At 31.1% G+C, this 20,288-nt stretch overlaps 3 protein-coding genes across 6 annotated transcripts; 1 reads left to right on the forward strand and 2 right to left on the reverse strand.

Moving 5' to 3' along the window:
• Positions 1-4,544: 4,544 nt before the first annotated feature.
• Positions 4,545-9,252, reverse strand: LOC123199391 (polyadenylate-binding protein 4-like). Its single transcript, XM_044614361.1, has 9 exons — positions 8,783-9,252; positions 7,849-7,967; positions 7,075-7,731; positions 6,893-6,970; positions 6,708-6,797; positions 6,278-6,409; positions 5,488-5,649; positions 5,146-5,337; positions 4,545-5,009 (listed from the first exon to the last, which is right to left on the reverse strand). Exons 1-9 carry the CDS (start codon positions 9,036-9,038, stop codon positions 4,764-4,766), a joined length of 1,932 nt encoding a protein of 643 aa, XP_044470296.1. The 5' UTR covers positions 9,039-9,252; the 3' UTR covers positions 4,545-4,763.
• Positions 9,253-11,788: 2,536 nt separating this feature from the next.
• LOC123198544 (CBS domain-containing protein CBSX1, chloroplastic-like) lies at positions 11,789-16,518 on the forward strand. Of its 4 annotated transcripts, none has more exons than XR_006498055.1 (9): positions 11,789-12,194; positions 12,965-13,052; positions 13,144-13,208; positions 14,367-14,415; positions 14,933-15,012; positions 15,791-15,906; positions 16,039-16,096; positions 16,194-16,329; positions 16,411-16,518. XR_006498055.1 is itself a non-coding variant. In XM_044613227.1 (8 exons), the coding sequence occupies exons 1-8, from the start codon at positions 11,970-11,972 to the stop codon at positions 16,269-16,271; spliced, it is 759 nt and encodes a 252-aa protein (XP_044469162.1). In that variant the 5' UTR covers positions 11,789-11,969; the 3' UTR covers positions 16,272-16,460. The 4 variants fall into 4 exon arrangements, 2 of the variants coding, with proteins under 2 accessions (XP_044469162.1, XP_044469163.1); XR_006498056.1 differs by having other exon boundaries at positions 11,790-12,194; positions 14,960-15,012; XM_044613227.1 differs by having other exon boundaries at positions 16,194-16,460.
• Positions 16,519-19,207: 2,689 nt separating this feature from the next.
• LOC123198791 (ethylene-responsive transcription factor ERF011) lies at positions 19,208-20,288 on the reverse strand. Its single transcript, XM_044613564.1, has one exon. It carries the CDS (start codon positions 19,906-19,908, stop codon positions 19,417-19,419), a length of 492 nt encoding a protein of 163 aa, XP_044469499.1. The 5' UTR covers positions 19,909-20,288; the 3' UTR covers positions 19,208-19,416.

Consider the following 20,288-nt stretch of genomic DNA (forward strand, 5'->3'; position numbering starts at 1 on the left):
TTCAAATTTTTTCAATAATAATTAAAAATCGATCATTAAACTTATAATTTTATACATTTAGTATGGATAATTAACCTTAAAAAAATAAATTCAATTCGAATAAGATTTTTTTTTTCTGAAGAGCAATGCTAACAGCAGGCAATTGATTAATAAAATATTTGAGTTATTATAAAAAATTTCAGTTACGTGCTAGCTTTTTCTTTCAGCCCTCCTACGTGTCCCTTTGCCAATTAAGTTGATACCAATAATTGCGCTGAAAATAACTCAAGGATATGTGGCAAAATGTTATTGAAATTAGATAGGATCAATTATAAAGCAGGATATGGATATTGAGTTTATGATAATTTAAGATTTTGGGTCATACTGAAGAAAGAAAGAAATAATTAAATTCAACAACATGATTAACGTTGGATGTAATTAAAGTTTAACAAAAGTGATAATCCATTTGATTATGATTCCGATACTCAAAATTGGCAAACCTCAAACAGTAATTTGAGTAATTAAAAAAATTTTTAATTTATCTGATTCAGTAATTATATAATCATTTATTAAACTTGAGATTTATTTTACTTAATATAATTAATTCTAAGCTCATATAATAATTCGATTCGAATAAAATTTCTCTTATAAAAAAATAAATCAAAATTAACGGTTTCATTTGATTTCTAATTTTTTTTAATACGAGACAACTATAATTAAAAGGTATTTTAATAAATTGATATTATATAATTAAATATTATTTTATTTTAATTTAAAATTATTTAATTATATAATAATATATTATTATTTATATATATAAAATTATTTTAATAAAATATAAATAAATACATGGGGTTCAAGTGTATATATATTATAATAATAAAATTATATATATAAATAAGAATATATTATTATATAATAAAATATTATTTTATTTAATAATATTTTATTATTTATACAACGTAACAAATTTTCAGAGAAACCGCCTCTAATGTTGGAAATATATGTAGTACAGACACAATTGTACTGAATTTGAAGAAAATAAAATAAAAAACAACAGAAAAGTCATACCTTTGAATAAAATCAAAATAATGCAATTAATTTTATATTATGTATATGGTATATAATTTGACTTATTTAATATTATAATAAATTTAATTAAATAATATATATATTTATTTAAATATGATAAATAAAATTTTGAGTATAAATTTTTTATAATAATTTTAAAAAAAATAAATTTTTATATTAATATAATAAAATAAAATTAGATTTCATAATAATGATTAACATTTTAATTAATCTGATTTCTAAAATCATACATATATTTTCAAAAAAATGTAAGTACTTAATATGATGGTCCCCCAGCCACACACCACACCAAAACCCCCCCACCCAAACAGCCCCACTTCAAACACCTAATAAATGGTCTCAGGCCCTCGATAAAAGACAACCCATCTCAAAAATTATCAATAGAAAATTATTTAACGAAAAAACGGAGAAACAAACTGCCAAGATGGTCCTAGTGGGAAGTTGATGGGGATAAAAATCAAGCATGATGGCTACAAGGCTTCATGCTGAAATGGGCAAAGCCAGAAATGTAAGCTGGAGGTTGGCTGTTTTATATGCATTTTGCAGCAACAAAAGAAAAAAAATAACTTAGCTTATTTTTGTCGAAATGTGATAACTTAGAGAGGCAAAAAATGAAGATGGGGGACCAAAGAAGGCCAAAGGACTAATTCCCACCTGGAGAATGTTGTTTTCCAAACTCCTATCCTTTAATTTTGAAAATCTCATTTATTTACCTATGAACTAATAAATATGTTAGTTTTAAAAGAAAAATTATTATTTTATCTTTTTTTCTCATAACTTTTAAAAAAATCACATTTCCTTCCTTAAGGTTTAACTTTAATATCTGGTCATTTCCTCCAATGTCATCTCCAACGATTTCTCTCTCCCAATAGTTCTTTTTCCTTCGATGGTTTGCCTTAACATCTCTTTTCTTTTCAGAGGTCATGCATCGTTGGTTTGGAAAGATAAATCATCTTCTTAAATGAAGATGAGATTATCGTCAAACTTGTCTTCTCAGAAGAAGATGAGTTATCTTCTTCTTCCTAGACAACTCATTTTCTTTTGAGAAGATCCCTCGTCTTCTCGACTTGAATAGCCAACCAGAGGAGGGAGAGATGACGAGAGAGACATCAACGAAGGAAAAGGAAGCGTCACAAGGGAAAGGCTATCGATGATGGTATTGGAAATTGAAAACTAAACCTTAGAGGGAAATATTATTTTTTAAAACTTGATATAAGAGGAAATAATTTGTTTTTAGGGTTTAAAAGAGAAAATGAGATAAAATTTTAAGAGGTTAAAGTTTCGTTAACTTTAACTATCCATAGATGGGTTAATAGGATTTTTATAATTAAAGAATGAGAATTTGAGAAATCAACAAACTTTAGGTGGGAATTCGTCCTTTGGCCACCAAAGAAAAGCCAAAACCCTAAGATTTCATGTGGTGGAAAAGGCAACTTCGTTGTAGAGCTCATAAGCTATTTTCACATGGCCATACATTGCATTTCCGAAAAAAGCTTAGATGCGAATACGTTTATGAAAACTATGTATATAAACAAATTATGCAAATTTGAGCAATAATTTGTGAATGAATGATATGATCATTTACTTTTTATCTCATTTTAAAATTACCAAATTAAATACTATTATATCAAATTATATAAATACATTTGTATAATTTATTTATACATGTTATATCCCTTTTACTTTTATTAGTATAAGGAAACTAAATAAGAGTCACATGATTGGATGTAAGTTGTTTCTAGATCTCAAATACAAACTTTTGTGACCTGTCTCATTAGTCACCGTTTGATTCCTTTTCAACAGACATGTATACCTAAATATTACCCTACATCATTCAGTACATCTTCACTCTTTACTTGACACCTTTCATAAATCCTTACATCAAATAATAACAAAAACCCAGATTTTTAAATATGTATTTCTCTACAAATATTACAATAAATTTGAGATACAAATATGGGATTATTTTTTAATTAGGCCTTGGCCAATGGAAACCACTCAATTAATATATGATAAAAAGGGTAGTCGAAGATGATTATAGCCATAAAAACCTAATCTCATTTTAATGAAAAAGACATAACAGAATTTGGGGGTACATTGCTGTTAATGCACAATAAAAAGGGTGTCCCCCATTGAAAGGTAAAGTTGGGGCTTTGCCAATTTTATCAGTCTTATTTTGGAAACTTTCCTTTTATGGCAGTAGTTGCTTCTAAACTTCTAAATATTATGACCTAACCCAATTTATACAAATTAACAAATTGGTACACAGCCTTAAGAGTAAAGTTTGAGTCTCCCCCTAATTTTATTTTAAATAGATGAAGTTTAAGGGACTTTCAAGCTTAACAAATCAATAAAAGCTTAAACTAAGAAATTGCTTTATGTTTTTTATTGTCTAGTTTCTCCATAAATCCCAAAGCTCCTGTTGGCAGACAGCAGAGCAGTTGATTCACCCAACCGTGATTGAATTTTCTTCCCCACTGGCCTATGGACCACGTCTTGGATTTATCTTATTTTGTCGTTTTTAGGCGTTTTCCTATAGATTGAGTTTCAGGAATCAGGCCCATCTACTACCTTTATCCAGGCCCATGGGCTGCCTCTAACTTAACTCTATGTTTTTTTTTAAATTATGGTGTCCTTCAACTTGAAAGAGCCTGCCGTTCAGCCACTTCGTTGTTAGGCCTACTCCAAGATCCTAACCATGTTGAATGAGCTATTCTGCTCCATATTTAATCGAAACTCACTATCTCATAATGAATAACTAAGTCGGCATCATGCCTTCCAACCCTCAATCATAATCAAAATAGAGATGGTAATTTAACTCGCAAACCGGGTCTTGAGCCCACCTCTCCCTCTTTACAAAGAGGATTTCTCTATGAAGTCGAGTACGAGAATGATTATAATTCTCACAGAAAGTGATAAAACAAGGATAAATATATCTCTAATCTGTGTTCTTTTCCACATATTCACTAAAGTATTGTATATTATCTTATTTTTAAAATTTTAAATTATCACAAATATACCCTTACACCTAACAATATTTCATTATTTTTTTAAGTAGAAATAGTTAGAAGAAAGTGACAAATCTTCCTCACAAAAATGGTGAGGGAAAGGGGAGAAATTTTTCCCACAGGGAGAGAATAAGGATTTCCTATCACCCCTATATCAAGGACAGAGCAGTAGTGATCAGGAAAGATTTCTTGCAATCGCACCAAATTGCTGCCGAAGCAATTGCAAATGAAGTGACATACAAAATAACTAGAAAATGCTTTCACAATTAATGGTGAAACCTGTTCAACAAATAAGCTAATCCAAGCTGATCCCAAAATTTGCCGTACATCTTGGGATCTCAACAGCTTTCTATTACCAACCTTATAGAAAAAGGTTACTGATGAAAAATAAACCGATTGAAATTGCTACTATACAACCAAACACAGATATTCATGAAATGAACAATATAAAAAAACAATAGCGGCTTGGCAAGCATGAGAATCAAAGTAATTGAAAAGGACAATTTAAACAAAATATTGCAGATATCTTTATGGTCACACTAGAAAGAAAATTCAAAACCAAAAGGATTGACTTCTATTTTTGTGAAAATAAAGTAGGGAAAAATTAATCTCAACCCAAAACTTATTGCAAAAATTAAAAACTTGCTGTGCTGGAAGATGTAGCCATACGCACCCACTAGAACTCTAAGAAACAACATTATCATTCAGCGATAATGAGGCCATCCTATCAGTTGGGCTAGTAACCTGCTGCTGCTGAGCGACATTCCTTAAAACTTCCATTGCCTCAGCAACTTTGGCTTTCAAGGCTTCTGGTGACTCTAGCAAGTGTAAAACCTCAGTCTGGTCCATCTCTAAAAGCATGCCCGTCACTTTTGCTGCATTGTCATGCTCTAACTGCTCTACAAGAGGGTATAGATGTTCTCCCAGTAACTATATTACAAAAGAAAGAAAAATTCCCGTGGTCAAAATGTTGATCCATTTTGTATACAATCAAAGCTTTTACAAAACCATTGTCAGCACATAAATATGCAAAATTCCATAAATTCAATTAAAGTCAGGAACTTACTGTCCTCTGTTGATCTGGTGCTGCATTAGCAAGGGCAGAAGCCAATGCCCCAGTCTGCATAGTAGCATCTCTGAATGGTATTCCACCCATGTCATATGAGACAGGAAGCATACCTCCAGGTACAGCAGACATAGGAACTTCTGGCATGTTGCGACCAGGAGGGTAGCGGTAGCCACGCCCTCTAGGAAGCATCTGTAATTGATTGTAACAATCAAAGAGAGAATATCAGCCAAAAAACTAAATTCATCTGTGAGAAATAGAAGATATTAAATAGATAACTTAATGTACATCTGGGCTCAATGTATCACACACGAGAACATCTAGATGACAAATTAATGATACCTGTGGCTGCATTAGTGGAATAGGCTGCAGTGCTTGTGGCAGCGGGCCAGCTCCAGATCGTCTGCCTCCAGGCCGCTGATTCTGCTGACCTGGCTGGACCATTGGCAGAAAAAAGTTTGGCCTCATTCCTGGGACAAGTTGATGCTGATATCCAAATCCAGGCTAACATAAATCACAGAATGGAAAACAAGAGATCAGCTGTTAGGAGCTGAATATAAACTATCAACCTCAAAATAACTAGAAAATGGCATCCTAGTCCAGAAATAATATAAAAAGACTGAAGCTCCCTTACACCTCCAGCAATTAATTTTAATAGCATTCAGTGATTCTAAAAGTAGAACGAGGGAAGCTTAATACCAATGCCATCAAAGAGAGATTACCGCTACAATTGACAACAAGCAACAGACTTGGTTGCTAGAAATCTCTAAATAGACAAAACAAGCTTAAACTATAATTAGAAATGGAATGTAGGAGTTGAGAGATTGAAAAGTCAAGTCACAAGAATGAACTCAAAGAGTTGAAGGAGCTGGTATTCATACCGCCATTGCATTTCCTTGTAATAATTACCCTTTGGTTAGCAACTTTTAGATCCTCCACAATAAGGGGATAAAATAAAAGATTCATTGCTAATATCTTTATGAAAACCTAAAATGGTGTAAAACTATAACTGAGATAATATCAGTCATATAAAGCAAAATAATATCCTGTGGGTAGAGACATCCAATGTGTAAAATAACTGAAATAAACTTGAATGATGAGATAATCAAATTAATAGAAGAGAACCAATTACTTGATGAATGACAGGAGGCCCTTGACCATAGAATACTTGCTGTCCAAGACCTGGAGCACCAGGTGGATACATGGGCAAACGAGGGGCAACTGCAGGACCCATAGCAGCAGGACGCATTTGTGAGAACTGTACCTGTGCAAAAGGGCAATGAAAACTCATAGTATCATACAACACACTTATTTCATTCTAATAAATATATCACAGTTGATTGGTGCTTAAAAACTGTAAGCCTCCATGAAAAAGCTTTTTCAAAAGAAACGAAAACAACAGATGTAATTATATACTTCTGCAGTAGTCAGAAAGGGAACAACCACATTTTAAGTTAGTCACAAAAGTTTACTTCAAATAAAGGTTTCCATAACGATCTTGAAAATTTTGCAAACACGAATCAACTGGAAATAGGGGAATAATTTTTTATCAGTTGATTTACCTGCAACCTTGCTCTTCTTTCTTCCTTTCGCTGTGCAAGAGCAACATAAAGTGGCTTGCTAACAACCATTTTACCATTCATTGCCAAGAGCTATAGGGGAAAAAGGAGACAAGAAAAGTTTAAGAAAGAAATAAAACAATTCATAAGAAAAAAATAAAGAAAACTATGAAAAAATCTCAACTTACAGCTCGAGATGCTTCCTCAGCAGTTGAAAAGGCAACAAAGCCTGATCCTCTACTTATACCATTGGGGTCACGCATAACCTATTAAAGTAAAGAGAGATAGAGAGAGAGTGAGAGACAGAGACAAAGACAAAATATAGGTTCACAACTTACTGCATTATATAAATCAGTAAGCTCCAACATACCTTGCACGACGTAATTGTGCCAAACTCTGCGAAAAATTCTTTTAGTTTATCATCAGTGATGCTATCATCTAGATTTTTAACATATAAATTAAGTCCTTCAAATTTATCCACAGCCTCCTTTAAACTCTGCTCAAACTTCCCTTTCAATTCAACCTCTCTTTCATGCTTCTTCTGTGCTTTCCCTACATACCATTCCTTATCATCAAACTTCTTTCCGTTAAGAGCCTCAACAGCTTTAGCTGCATCATCTGGATCCTCAAAATTGACAAATCCAAAACATTTGGATTTTCCATCAGCATCTCTCATAACTACAGCACTAGTAATAGTTCCATATTCACCAAAAATTTTCTTTAGATCGTCATCAGTTGTTGATTCAGCAAGATTCTTAACATAAACATTATTAAATTTTATCTTCTCCATAGAAGACTCTCTTTCTTGCTTGCGCAGGAAGGGCCCAACAAATACTTGCTTATCATTCAATAGCATGCCATTCAGCTTATCAATTGCACTTTTAGCAGACTCCTCATTATCAAATTGCACAAAACCGTACCCTTTTGATTGACCAGAAAGATCTGTAGCAATCTTACAAGATAAAATATTCCCAAATGTAGAAAATGTATCATGTAGAGCTTTGTTGTCAATTGACTTGTCCAAATTCTTCCATGACAAAGAAGCCAAAAACAAAGTAGAAAAATTAGTAAAAGTGGTATAATGAATAAAATATGCATATAAACTGCTAAGTTAACAGTTTCTATAATCAGACACATGCCATACCTTGATAAATATATTTCCAGCACCACTTTTACGAATCGTGGGGTCACGATAAGAGTACATAATCCTAATTGGCTTCCCATTCAGAGGAGTAAAATTCAATACATCCAATGCCCTTGCCGCTGTCATTGGTAAAAAAATAAACAATATTAGTTCCAATAAAGCGTAGGAAGACTAATACCAACAATAGAACAGAAGTAGCAATATAATTTTAAAAATACATTTTCCTGTTTGTTGCAAGCCAAAAGTCACAAAGAGAGTCACCATTAATCATAGCAATTTCATTTCTTAGCATTCGCAATGTTTGCATATGCATCCATATCATAACAATCCTAGTTGTTCATTTACAATTTCCTTTTTCTTTTTTTTTTCCCTTTTTGTCAATAATCTACAGCAGCAGTGGGCATTTTATGCATATGCAGCATCATTGTTATGTTTTAACTCTTAAGACTTACTAACTCTTCACCAAAGAGAACATCTCCATGCAATCAAGCCCACAAAAAAAAAAAACCCTCAAGTGCTTTCACCTCCAGTAAATCATATGAAGTTCCCATATAATTCAATTTTCACAGTATTTTCACTAGTAGATGATGTGAACGATGGCATAAATGTTAAAAGTGTTCAAGTATCTTATCATACAAAACTATAACCTAACGAATCAGATATGTATTACAATAACAAAAATGGATTTCTGTAAAATGTAAAACTCATCCTCCATAAAACAAAAAATTGGCATGTGAAATGTTGAACATAACTGGATTAAGCAATGAGTTGGGTTTGTCTTAGATGTTTTTTCTTTATACATTCGACAAAAAAAATTTCATTTTAAGTCATTATTTCATTACTATTCAAATGCAATTTAAAACAAACAAAGCATTACAGTTTAAACTCAATTCCCAAAAAAACTAACAGCGTTCAAAGGGAGTAACAAACAAACCATCATGGGGGTTGCTATAATTGACGTATCCATAACCGAGAGAACGGCGAGTGCTCATGTCTCTACAGACCCGAACAGACATCACTTGACCCACCTGGTTAAAGAAATCATAAAGCTGCGAATCGTTGACATTAGGGTCAAGATCGCCGATGTAAAGAGCAGTTGACACAAACTGTTGCGCTCCAACGCCTTGGCTTGCAACCCCATTAGCAGCAGCACTTACTGGAGTCTGTGGTTGGACCTGAACCTCAGCCATTGCTTTCCAACAATCAAAGGAACCAAAAAATAACTAAATTAATGAATTAATGATGTTTGCTTTTTTATGTCTATTTGAGAAAAGTTTGAGAGGAGAATAAGGATATGGGCAGCACGGCGGCACCGCACCGACTGAGGCAGAGATACTGGCTTATATAGTCACAAACTTTTCTCTGTGCGGTGAGGAGTAACAGCTGACAAGACAAACCCTAATTCAAAATTTTTTATCATCATAATAAATCTAACGGTTTCATACTCTGTTTGGTCCCACGTTTTTACATTTACTATTTTTTAATATCCGTTTATAATTTAAATTATAATAAAGAGAAGAAAAGATTGAGATTGGATTTTGACATGCCATCTTTTGAACTATAATTTCTTTTAACGAAATTAATGAATTTTTTTTTTATTAAACGGTTATAAACCTATCGAATTGATAACCTTAGGCCCGATAATTCATATCATCGGATTATATTTATGATTATATTAATTTAAGTTTCAAATTAAAAATTCTAAACTTTAACCTAATTGAAAATAAAATTGTATTAAAATTGTCTAATTGTAAGCTGAACCGAAATATTTTCAAATTGATCTGATCTAATTTGAATCAATTTAAACCATATAACAGAGAAAATATGTTAAAATACAATAAATAGTAATATAATTATAACACATTTTATCAAAATATTATGAAATAACACAATTTATTATAAAAAAAAAGTAAAAAAATATTTTGACATAAAATAATATTTTATTCAAACAAAAGTATTCTATTTTAGGTTAATATTGATAATTTGTTTATTATCTTTTTATATAATCAACTATCAGATAAAAGAACGAATATCATAATCAAACATTGAAATAACTTTACAATTTTAAATTTAAATAATGTAATTGATAACTAACGAGAGTAACAATTACTTGTTAAATATTTAAGTAAATTAGTTTTCAATTTATATGATAAATGTTACTATCATAAATACTAAAACTATTAACAAATATACAAATATAACACATAAAATATAATAAATTCAAATTGGTAATATTTATAAGTTATAACAGATCAATTAAAAAAATAAATAAACTACAAATAATTTTTCATTAATATGCCAAAAAGATTATTATATTGGGATATTGAAATTTTTACCCTTAAAGGAGCCCACATATACAAATTTACCATACTTTTAAGACATTAAACATTTATATCGTAAAGTAGGATAATAACAAAATTACCCCTTTTTTTTTCAACTTTCGGTAAAAGTAGGGTTAGTGAGATTGTCAACCTATTATTTCACATATACATAGTTTAAAATTTTAGTTTTTATCTTAAAACTTTTTATTATCATTCACCAAACTCTAGATCTAATTAAAAAATCCAACCATAAACAATCAACAATCTAGGATTTAAGTTTATTCTTGATATCTTTATATGAACAAAGAAAAATACTCATAAGATATGACAGAAATGTAGAAGTTTTTGCGTAATTGAATAATAACGAGGTCAAAGTTCAAGTGTAAACAGTAACTACTAACAACAACAAGTCAAATGAGGGGTGTTTTCGAAGTTCTTCTCAATTTTTGGTAAAAATGTTGAAGCGTTTATATGTGTGATGATTTCGTATATAAAGTTGATTTTTGGGCAAAATTTTTAATAATCCTATTATATTAGAATAGACGTCTTTAATAGAAGATAACAAATTTCCACCAAAAGACCTTAGAGTATCTCTTCAAAGTGAACGTAAAATAAATATCATAATTGAACTAATAAAAAAACTAAAATTAAGTTTTAACCAAATAAATCTTAACGGAGCATTGTTTTTAGTAAATATATTTCATGCTTGTGTTAGTATTAGTAATATCTTCTATGAGCTCATTTAAATTAAACTTATTATTTTCTGAATATACATAACAAAATGAATGATGAAAAATAAATATGTAAATCGTATTTAAAAACTATAATAATAATAATAATAATAAAGTAGTAGTGTTACCAATTTGACCAAACAATCAATCTTTTGCTAATTTTTAATAGCAATATTATCAACTTTTAGGTTAGTTTGGTTTAATTCGAGTTAATTTTATTTTAATCCACATACAATTTGATTTTTTTGGGATTAATTATAACTAATTCGAACTATTTTTCATATAAAAATCATATTTTTATGTCGAGTTAATGAAATATATCAATTTTCACTAGCTCTAGATAACCTTACACTTTAAAACAAAACAATTAAGCAAAACAATCTTAATTTTATGATCTTTTTAACGGGAAAATTTGACAATTTTATAAATTGAATGGAAAAATTTAAAAGCTTAATATTTTTAATTAATAAAATTAATATGTATTTTTTTTTGGTATATAATTTATGAATATAATTTACATATTATCATATAATTAGATCATTTTAAATTAAAAATAAAATAATATGAAATTATATAAAGATATATAATCTATATATATAAATTATGTATTTAAAAAAGATATATATAATATTATTAATTTTTAATAGATATTTTTTTGTATGTAATTTAATAATACTATTTACATAATTTTGTATACAAATAAAATATGTCATCATATGATTGAGTGTTGTTTTATTTATAATTTTTAATTATTCAATTATATGATGACATTATATTATTTATATATAATATTATTTTATATAATTTAAGTATATGGATAAAATAAAATAATATTTAATTATATAATAATATATTATTTATTTATTCGAATTACATATGAGAAAAATGTAATAGCAATCAGTAATGATATGAGATATTCTATTAACAGCGAGGCGCCTGCGCCGTCTTAGTGGTGTTCGGATAGGTCTGTTCACTATATCTCCGCCTTGCAACAAGTCCATCAGCTTCTCCAACGCACACATATCGACTCCATTAATCTCCAATTACTCCCTCACCAAAACTCCTCAAAATGGATTCCATTCTCCTCCCAGACTCTCTCTCCCTCACGCGCTTACGCTTCTCTACCACCACCACCACCACCACCTATGCTCTTCAGGCGCCGTGCCTAAACCTCTCCCGTCCCGGCCGTTCACTCTTCTCTGTTTACACCTCCTCATTCCATCGCATCATGGCGCTTCGCAGGTCCTCCTCCGTTGTTTTTGCTAGTGGCACCTTGACCGCCAATTCGGCTTCGGTCTGTTATCTTATCCACTGCGATTTTATAGATTAATTTTTAATTTTTGCTGAGACTCTGCATAACTTAGTCACTTTGAATTTTGAAATTTATTTACTATATGATATATTTTTTTCTTGAATTAATTTGTTTTCTATTTTCTTTTTTATATACATATATTTTTGTGGCTGCGTTTATTATCGTCAAGTTTATACCATAGGAAGAAGTTAGAGAGCCGTTTTCAACAATTCAATAGTATAAAGCTTATATTGATGTTGTTTAGCTCAGTATATGTGATATTAGGGCGCCTGAACCCCTTCTTGTTAATATCAAACATTTTGAGTAAAAATTGCAAACAGCATGGAGAGGATTTCTTATTATTTTTTTATGTCAAAGTTGAGCTGTCGGTTGAAATCAGGATCGGAGAGTAGTAACTGAGCATATCACCTTGTAAAGCTTGTCAGAAACTGGAAACAAAATCAAATTATGTTCTATAGTTGGTGTGCAATGTTTTCTCACTCGTATGGTAAGACACAAAGAGTAATTACAAAGAGCCCCGAATAAACCTGGAGCTTATATATCAGATGGTAAATCTGAATAATTTGGCATTATTAACCGAACTTACGTTATTTTGTCAAATCTGATCCTTGTAATAGAGTAATTGTTTTCTTCCTTGTGTGATAATATTGGGTGTCATTTTATAAGGACTCAATATTTGGTGTTTTTACCTGTTTTACATACTCTATCCTAAATCTATGTCTGGGTTTTTTTGTTGACATGCTTATATGCAGGCCAGTAGTGGAGTTTATACAGTGGGTGATTTCATGACTAAGAAAGAGGATTTGCATGTTGTAAAACCTACAACTTCTGTAGATGAAGGTCTTGTATTAATGTCTCAAATTATGATAAATTGTTTGTCTTTTTTTCCTTTTTTTAAAATTTTCTAATACATATTTATTTGCGGCAACAGCTCTTGAAATTCTTGTGGAAAGGAGAATTACTGGTTTTCCTGTGATTGATGATGACTGGAAATTGGTAAGCTTTCCCTACCTTCTGTCATTAATTTAATCTTTTATGCGTTTGGCTTTGTTTATTGGTATTGATTGTGATTTTAGTTTTGCTGTATAATTCTGTTGAACTATCAATCTGTTTTGATGATTTTCTAAGCCTTTAAAGTTTGTCAATATTTTCAAACTCTTTTTTATTTTTATATATATCTTCTATTTTTTTTAATTGTGCACCCACCCAACCGTTAGCCAGTCTTTCCCCAAACAAAATTAGTTAAATCCCTCACTGATGTTGATATGAGAGGGATTTGTCCTTTGGACTTTTTTGCTTCCGATATGACATATCTAACCAACTAGGTATCAGGTGGAGATTCTGCCCACTGGTCTGTGATCTGAGGATCATGTGCTGGCAATTCCAATCAACAACCACGAAGAGAACTGAACTTTCAATGCCTTTTTCCTTCCACCATACAGCTAAGGATGTGATCACTTTTCTGTAACCTGTTCAGCATAAAGGCATAAACATACTGTCTTTAAAATTAAACATAAATTTATTTATTTTAAAACGTATAAATTGTAGTGAGTGTGGATTCAGAGAACCACTATCTTGCCTGTTGTGGGAGGACCGCCATCTTTCCTGCTTACTATGGAAACTTATCTAATACAGCAGTTAATGGTTCTAGGGTATTTTTGTAATGTTGTGTGTTTTCTTCTCAATAAGTTCTTTTCCTTTTCTATCAAGGAAAAAGCTTTGTTTCTTTATATGACTTGTTTACATTTGTGCTTTTTTTTTTTGTGTGAGCTGATGTGCGGATAAATTAACTTTTTGCTATTTGGTCTATTGGTCCATGATATGAGGATCATGTGCTGGCAATTTCAATTAACAACCAATAAGAGGAATGTTTTCTTCAATGCCTTTTTCCTTCCACCATGTGGCTAAGGATGTGATTGCTTTTCTGTAACCTGTTCAGCATAAAGGCATAAACATACTGTCTTTAAAATTAAGCATAAATATATTTATTTTAAAACCTATAGATTTTAGTGAGTGTGGATTCAGAGAGAGAACCACTATCTTGCCCGTTACCTGTTTTAAAACTATGTTTCTTTATATGACTTGTTTACAATTGTGCATTTTTTTTTTGTGTGTGAGATGATGTGTGGATATATTAACTTTTTGCCACTGCAGGTTGGGCTTGTTTCAGATTATGACCTCTTAGCATTGGATTCTATATCAGGTATGCTAAATTTATCAGAAATATCTTTTTGTGTCTATCTCTTGGGGAAATCTTCATAGGTTTTGGCTTTTTTCTTTCATATGCTCTGTGTCTAATCTGTATTACTGTTTATTTTTTGCTGGGGATCCAGTAATAGTGTTTATGAAATTATGAACACTACACTAAGAACAGGGGTAAAAATTCAGTTTGTATGAGCAAATAATGTTTTCTCCTCTGGTGTTTATTTTGTGATAATTTTTTAATTTTTTTTTATGAGTATAATGCAAGTCAAGTTTTAGCAGTTTATTACAGTAAAAATGTCAATTTCTTTGAGCAAATATTAAGTGGACTACAGTGGAAGAAACTGAGACAGGAATCCTTTCCTTGGTTATTTTAGTACTAACTTATTAAACTTCAAAGTGATTAGTTATTCTGTGGTCAGACTTCTTCCACCTTTTTGGGATTATGATTCTTATTTATGAAAATAGAAATTTTGTTGATGAACCTGATTACCAACTATATTTTTGTTCATGACATGTTGACATGTTACCAATATATCAACTAGGCGGTGGACAAGGTGATAACGACATGTTTCCTGAAGTTGACAGCAATTGGAAAGTATGTGAGAAATGTCTCTCTTCTGATATATAATATTTTCTCTGATAGCCCGAATTTTTAAGTTTCAACATCTGATGTTTAACATTGTTTTCATTCTATTCTTTAGTCATTTATACGATCAGTCTCTATATTAAGGATAATATTATTTGAAGGTTACGGTTTTAAAGTTAGCAACATTTCTCATTTTCTTTGATTAATTTTCCATGTTAAAAGAGAAGTTTCCATATTGCCTTGTGTAGATAGTTTAAAGCGGGTAACAGTCATTAAGGTTTGAATTGAATTCAACAGTGCTTGAGATCTAGTCACCTGAAGGCATTATAGCCTCAAATAATTTACCTATCCTTACCTCCATTTTTTGGCAATTATTGTCTTGTCTTCGTGTTTGATTTTACTACGGTGTTAAGTTTGAGCCAGTTTGTAAATCAAAGTACTGTGCAAGCAAGCTCATCTTAATTAACCGGGGTTTGGCTTAAAAGCATTAGGGTTAGCTGAACGGTTATCTATTGCAAACAAGCTCTGTCTCTTTGCCCTTGTGGATCTTTCTAATTGAACCTAGCACTCTTTTCTTCATAATGTTTGCCTAATGAATGCTTTCTCAGCTTAAGTTTCATTCATTAGACAAATTGATTTCCAGCTCCCCATGCTCCCTTGAAGTGTCTGCGACATGCAGAAGTTCAAACCACTTATCAGCCGGATTGCTTGTTTTACAGTAATTCTAATTGCTAACAATCTGCAACTTCTAAATTTTTTCTTTTTTGATTCTCAAAATTCGATGCAGACTTTCAATGAGGTGCAGAAACTGCTGGGTAAAACCAACGGGAAAGTTGTTGGTGATTTAATGACGCCAGCTCCAGTTGTAGTTCGTGAAACAACTAATCTGGAGGATGCTGCTAGGTTCTCCCTTGCTTCTTTCTTTGCAAACCATTTTGTCTTCACGAGTTACAAAAATTTGTCCTGCTTTACTGCAATATTCTTAGTCTATTTAACCCATATGTTTTGTATCTGATATGTTATATCTAATCTCAGATTGTTACTTGAGACAAAATACCGCCGACTGCCAGTAGTCGACGCCGATGGCAAACTGGTAAGAAAATATTTTTCTTCTTGTTTCGGCATTTGGTTTATCTTTATCCATTTTAAATTATGTACCTTTTGGTAAACCCTTTGTTTATAAACCAAAGGTTGGAATTATCACAAGAGGAAACGTAGTAAGAGCTGCTCTTCATATAAAACGTGGTCTTGAAAAGAAGGCACAATAGCTATGTATCTATTGTTGAAGCCATTTTGAAGCAGCCCTACATGACTACTAGGAATCAGGTAGATCATCAAGACCTCATCTGTTTTATGTGTATAATTTTGAGTAACGTTGTATTAATTTATCATTTATATTGTTTGCAGTATAAATGAATATAGGATAATTTACTATCAATGAAGCCATTAGAGACCAACCAATGTCAATTCTTGTTAACCCCTCTTTTATAATGCAAACTTTTCCCTCTTAGATCATTCGAAAAGAAAATGTTTAATATAAAATTTGTATATTTTATTGAACGGTCAATGGATCGATCATAGGACATTTTAGTCATAGATATGGTAATCGAATTGTATGTCATATCATCTATGAAAAATCTAATATTTTGTATTTTGTACTTTATCTATTGTAGGATAGGCTTTTTAAAAAAAAAAATTAATCGATATATCTTTAGTTTGAAAAATTTTACAAACATTTATAAAAGGTTAAAATTTTTCATATACAATTTTGTTACATTATTATTTTTTATAAAAATATGTATTAAATTATATCTATAATATATATATTATATAATATAATTTATATATTATATTATATTAATTTAATATATAATAAGGTACGAATTGTTTTTCACTTTATATTATATATCGGGGGACACCATTAAAGTCTAGCAATGTTAGACATAAATTATTTGTACGATATACGACTTGATACTAGCAAAGCCATGCATCATTCATTTATTGCATTAATTTAATTTTTTTTTTTTGCTTTTTTGGGTTGCTCATTCATTTATTACACTAATTTTTATTTTTTTTTGCTTTTTTGGGTTGCTCCATCTGTAATTAATTGAGTTTATGTCGGTGCCCCCGCGCTTTCAGAATATTGTTTATATATTTGCCTTCCCAATTCTTTGTATAATTTATGAATAATTAAAATAAAATTATACTCTCGTATTTTTAATATATAAATGATATATTATAATGTAATTAAATTAATTTTAAATTAAAAATAAAATAATAATTAATTACATAATTATATATTATTTATATATTTAAATTATGTATAAAATATATATAAAATATTATTGAATAATTACAACAATAGTTGAATAAAAAATATTAATAATAAGCTTAAAAAAGGCTTTAATAGTGCTTTTTTAATGATTGGAGAGTCGAGTTTGACTTTATCGGATAAATAAATTTTGAGATATGATAATTAGATTTATAATTATTATATTAAATAAATTAATATTAATTTATCGTGATATATTATTAATCAATCTTAAATTATTTATGTTTTGACCTTTTACAGTAGAAAATTACATTATTCCGCCTCTAAACTTAAGAAAAAAATAAAATCTGTCTCATCCCCAATTACGCAATCCTTAGGGTCAGCTTTAATAGTGTATTACAGTTGTACATTTGAGCTAAACAAGTGAAATAGGTTTGATAAAATTGAAGGGTGGTTCAACTGCACATCCTTCTACTCCTTAAATGGCAATAATTGTGAGCAAAACATTTACCGAGTCACCAAATGACAGCAAATTGAGAGAGACATGCATTGAATTCATAGGTTTAAATTATAAAAATTACAACATAATTATGAATGTTCCCTCCTCCTTCTCTATAAAATAAAATAAAAAAATAATATATGGGAAGTACACTCATTCCGGCAACATCATAATTAACAAAGTAAAAATAATGCCAAAAAAAATGTACTATTTAACACAGTTACTATGGAAATATGTGCATTGTGGACAGACAGACATACATCCAGAAGAAGTGCAATTTTCACTTACCCAAATAAACAATATTCCTCCGCTAATTGTGGGGGCGAAAAGATGTCTTCTCTTGTAAATAATAATAATATTAAAAAACAAGTCAAAAAATGAATATATCGAGCTCTAAACGACGTCGACATAATGGACAGAGTGCTTAAGTGGTGATATGACAAATCTAGGAAAAGTAGTGAAAAACAGCTTACACCTCTCTCTCTCTCTCCCATTCATTGGGTTAACGTGAGTAAATTCAAATTGAATTAAATTTATATTTATATTTATTTTAAAAATTATTCACATTTAATCGATTTTTAAATAAAATTTTGAATTTAATTTAGTATTATAGTTGAATAAAAACTGATAAAAAGAATATTATTTTGATTAGTATTACTTAAACTAATATCGTTAGAATTATTTCGTATTAAAATTTTTTAGACTCACAAACTTAACGAATTGAACACTTCTAAAATTAGAAGTTAAACTCAAAAATATTTAAATCATAGATTCAATCTCAAATTCAACTAAGTCAAATTTGTTTTAAACTTATTCGATAGAATTTATTTTTAAATTTAAATAAACTCAATTCAAATCTAAAGAATTACAACATCATAAACAGTAAAGATTTAGAGAATACCGAATAGCTTTAGTGGTTAACCATCACCACTGCACCAACTGCCATGACTGTTCACCTTCCTCTTCCTCTTTTCTATTTCCTTTTACTTGATTTAAAATAAACAATTTCATATTAAACATACCCAATTATAGGGTTAGATTCGAATCAAACCGAATTTAAATTCATTTAAGCTTGAACTCTTCTTGACTTAAGAATAATATGGCTCAAGCTCGAGCTCAAACTCGAGCTCAGGCTCGTCGAACTCGTTATGTTTGAGCTAAAACTTGACTCGCTTCGAATTCGAATATTCGCTATTAAAACGACGTCGTTTTAATATATATTAATCAAAATGACATCGTTTTATATCTAAAATTTTAATTTATAAACTTTGACAATTAAATTCGAACTGGTTTAGGGCCAACTCATTTCGAGCTCGGCTCGAATCCAGGCCTACCTAATTATTAACATACTTATACTAAAACCAAACTTTAAAATTATCAAATAAATAATAATATACAATTACTCCGTTTTTTTTTTTTTTACCAAAATTTAAATTTTCTAAATTTTAATATTACACGTAAAAAATTGAAAAAAAAAAAGAAAGAAAAAAGCTAGAATCACCAGTGCTACAGCCTACAAGGCTTCATCATTCCTTCGGCCGTCGGGTACCTCCATGGCGCACGTTAGCAATGATCAATGGTAGAGATGAACCACTTTCTTTAATAATTAATAACAGTCTCTTCTTTTTGCCCATTTAAGGCTTCAGTAGTCACCGTCCAGATCTTCCGGGTCGGGTTCCTTGTTCAAGTCGACCCGATTCAATACCCCACCACATGCAGATTTCAATTCATCGATTGGCGGTTCCTGACGGTGGTTATTTTGTTCCCCGTGATTTGTGTGAATCGCTGATTCGATGGCGTCCACGCGAGCGCCAACTTCGGCGGCTTTCTTTCTTATCAAAGCCGCTGACATGTCACCTCTTACAGCGGCGGTGCCGCCGTCTCCTTTCAAAAGGTCCGGGAAGTTTAACCTGGCAGAGGGTCCCCGCAGATAAAACACCGCCGTATCGTATGCTCGAGCCGCCGCGACAGGAGTAGAGTAAGAGCCGAGCCAGATTCTAGAACGTTTATTCGGCTCTCTAATCTCAGCCACCCACTTGCCCCACTTTCTCATCCTTATCCCTTTGTATGGTCTCTCCCTGTCCATCACTCGCTTCCTGTTGGCCGCCTCCGTCACCGCCGCAGCTCCCTCCATCTTTTCTGTAAAAAAAAAAAAAAAAAACAAGAAAAAGAAAGAAGAAAGTCGTTTTCTATTTTTTGGTATCTAGGAACCCGAAAAGAGGAGAGGAGAAATGAAAAAGAAAGGGCATTTATTTAGTAGAATAATTGGCTGTCATATGGAGGAGGTAACACGTTGAAGAAAGACGGAAAGAAAATCCAAAACCACCGACATAATCAAGATGAAAGAGATTAAAAAAAGAGCGGGGGTGCGTGCGTGTGTTTGCAGATATGAAATAATGGTGTGAGGTTGCAGAGGTAGATGGTTAGGTCTGGGGAATCGGCATCTGAGTGAGTCTGAGGTTTTGTTTTCCTTTGGCAAAATAGAAAATCCGAAAAAGAAATTATATGGAAGAG

This window comes from Mangifera indica, chromosome 16, assembly GCF_011075055.1.
Source record: "Mangifera indica cultivar Alphonso chromosome 16, CATAS_Mindica_2.1, whole genome shotgun sequence".
In the NCBI taxonomy this organism is placed as follows: domain Eukaryota; kingdom Viridiplantae; phylum Streptophyta; class Magnoliopsida; order Sapindales; family Anacardiaceae; genus Mangifera; species Mangifera indica.

What these genes read in the sequence shown, in the direction of transcription:
- LOC123198544 (XM_044613227.1), top strand. Translation starts at nt 11,970, where the DNA reads ATGGATTCCATTCTCCTCCCAGACTCTCTCTCCCTCACGCGCTTACGC. An exon ending in TTGATGATGACTGGAAATTG is followed by an intron (nt 13,209 to 14,366) that starts GTAAGCTTTCCC and finishes TTGCCACTGCAG; the next exon opens with GTTGGGCTTGTTTCAGATTA. An exon ending in AGCATTGGATTCTATATCAG is followed by an intron (nt 14,416 to 14,932) that starts GTATGCTAAATT and finishes GTTCATGACATG; the next exon opens with TTGACATGTTACCAATATAT.
- LOC123199391 (XM_044614361.1), bottom strand. Translation starts at nt 9,038, where the DNA reads ATGGCTGAGGTTCAGGTCCAACCACAGACTCCAGTAAGTGCTGCTGCT. An exon ending in AAAGAAGAGCAAGGTTGCAG is followed by an intron (nt 6,410 to 6,707) that starts GTAAATCAACTG and finishes CCTTTTGCACAG; the next exon opens with GTACAGTTCTCACAAATGCG. An exon ending in TTCCACTAATGCAGCCACAG is followed by an intron (nt 5,338 to 5,487) that starts GTATCATTAATT and finishes AATCAATTACAG; the next exon opens with ATGCTTCCTAGAGGGCGTGG.
- LOC123198791 (XM_044613564.1), bottom strand. Translation starts at nt 19,908, where the DNA reads ATGGAGGGAGCTGCGGCGGTGACGGAGGCGGCCAACAGGAAGCGAGTG.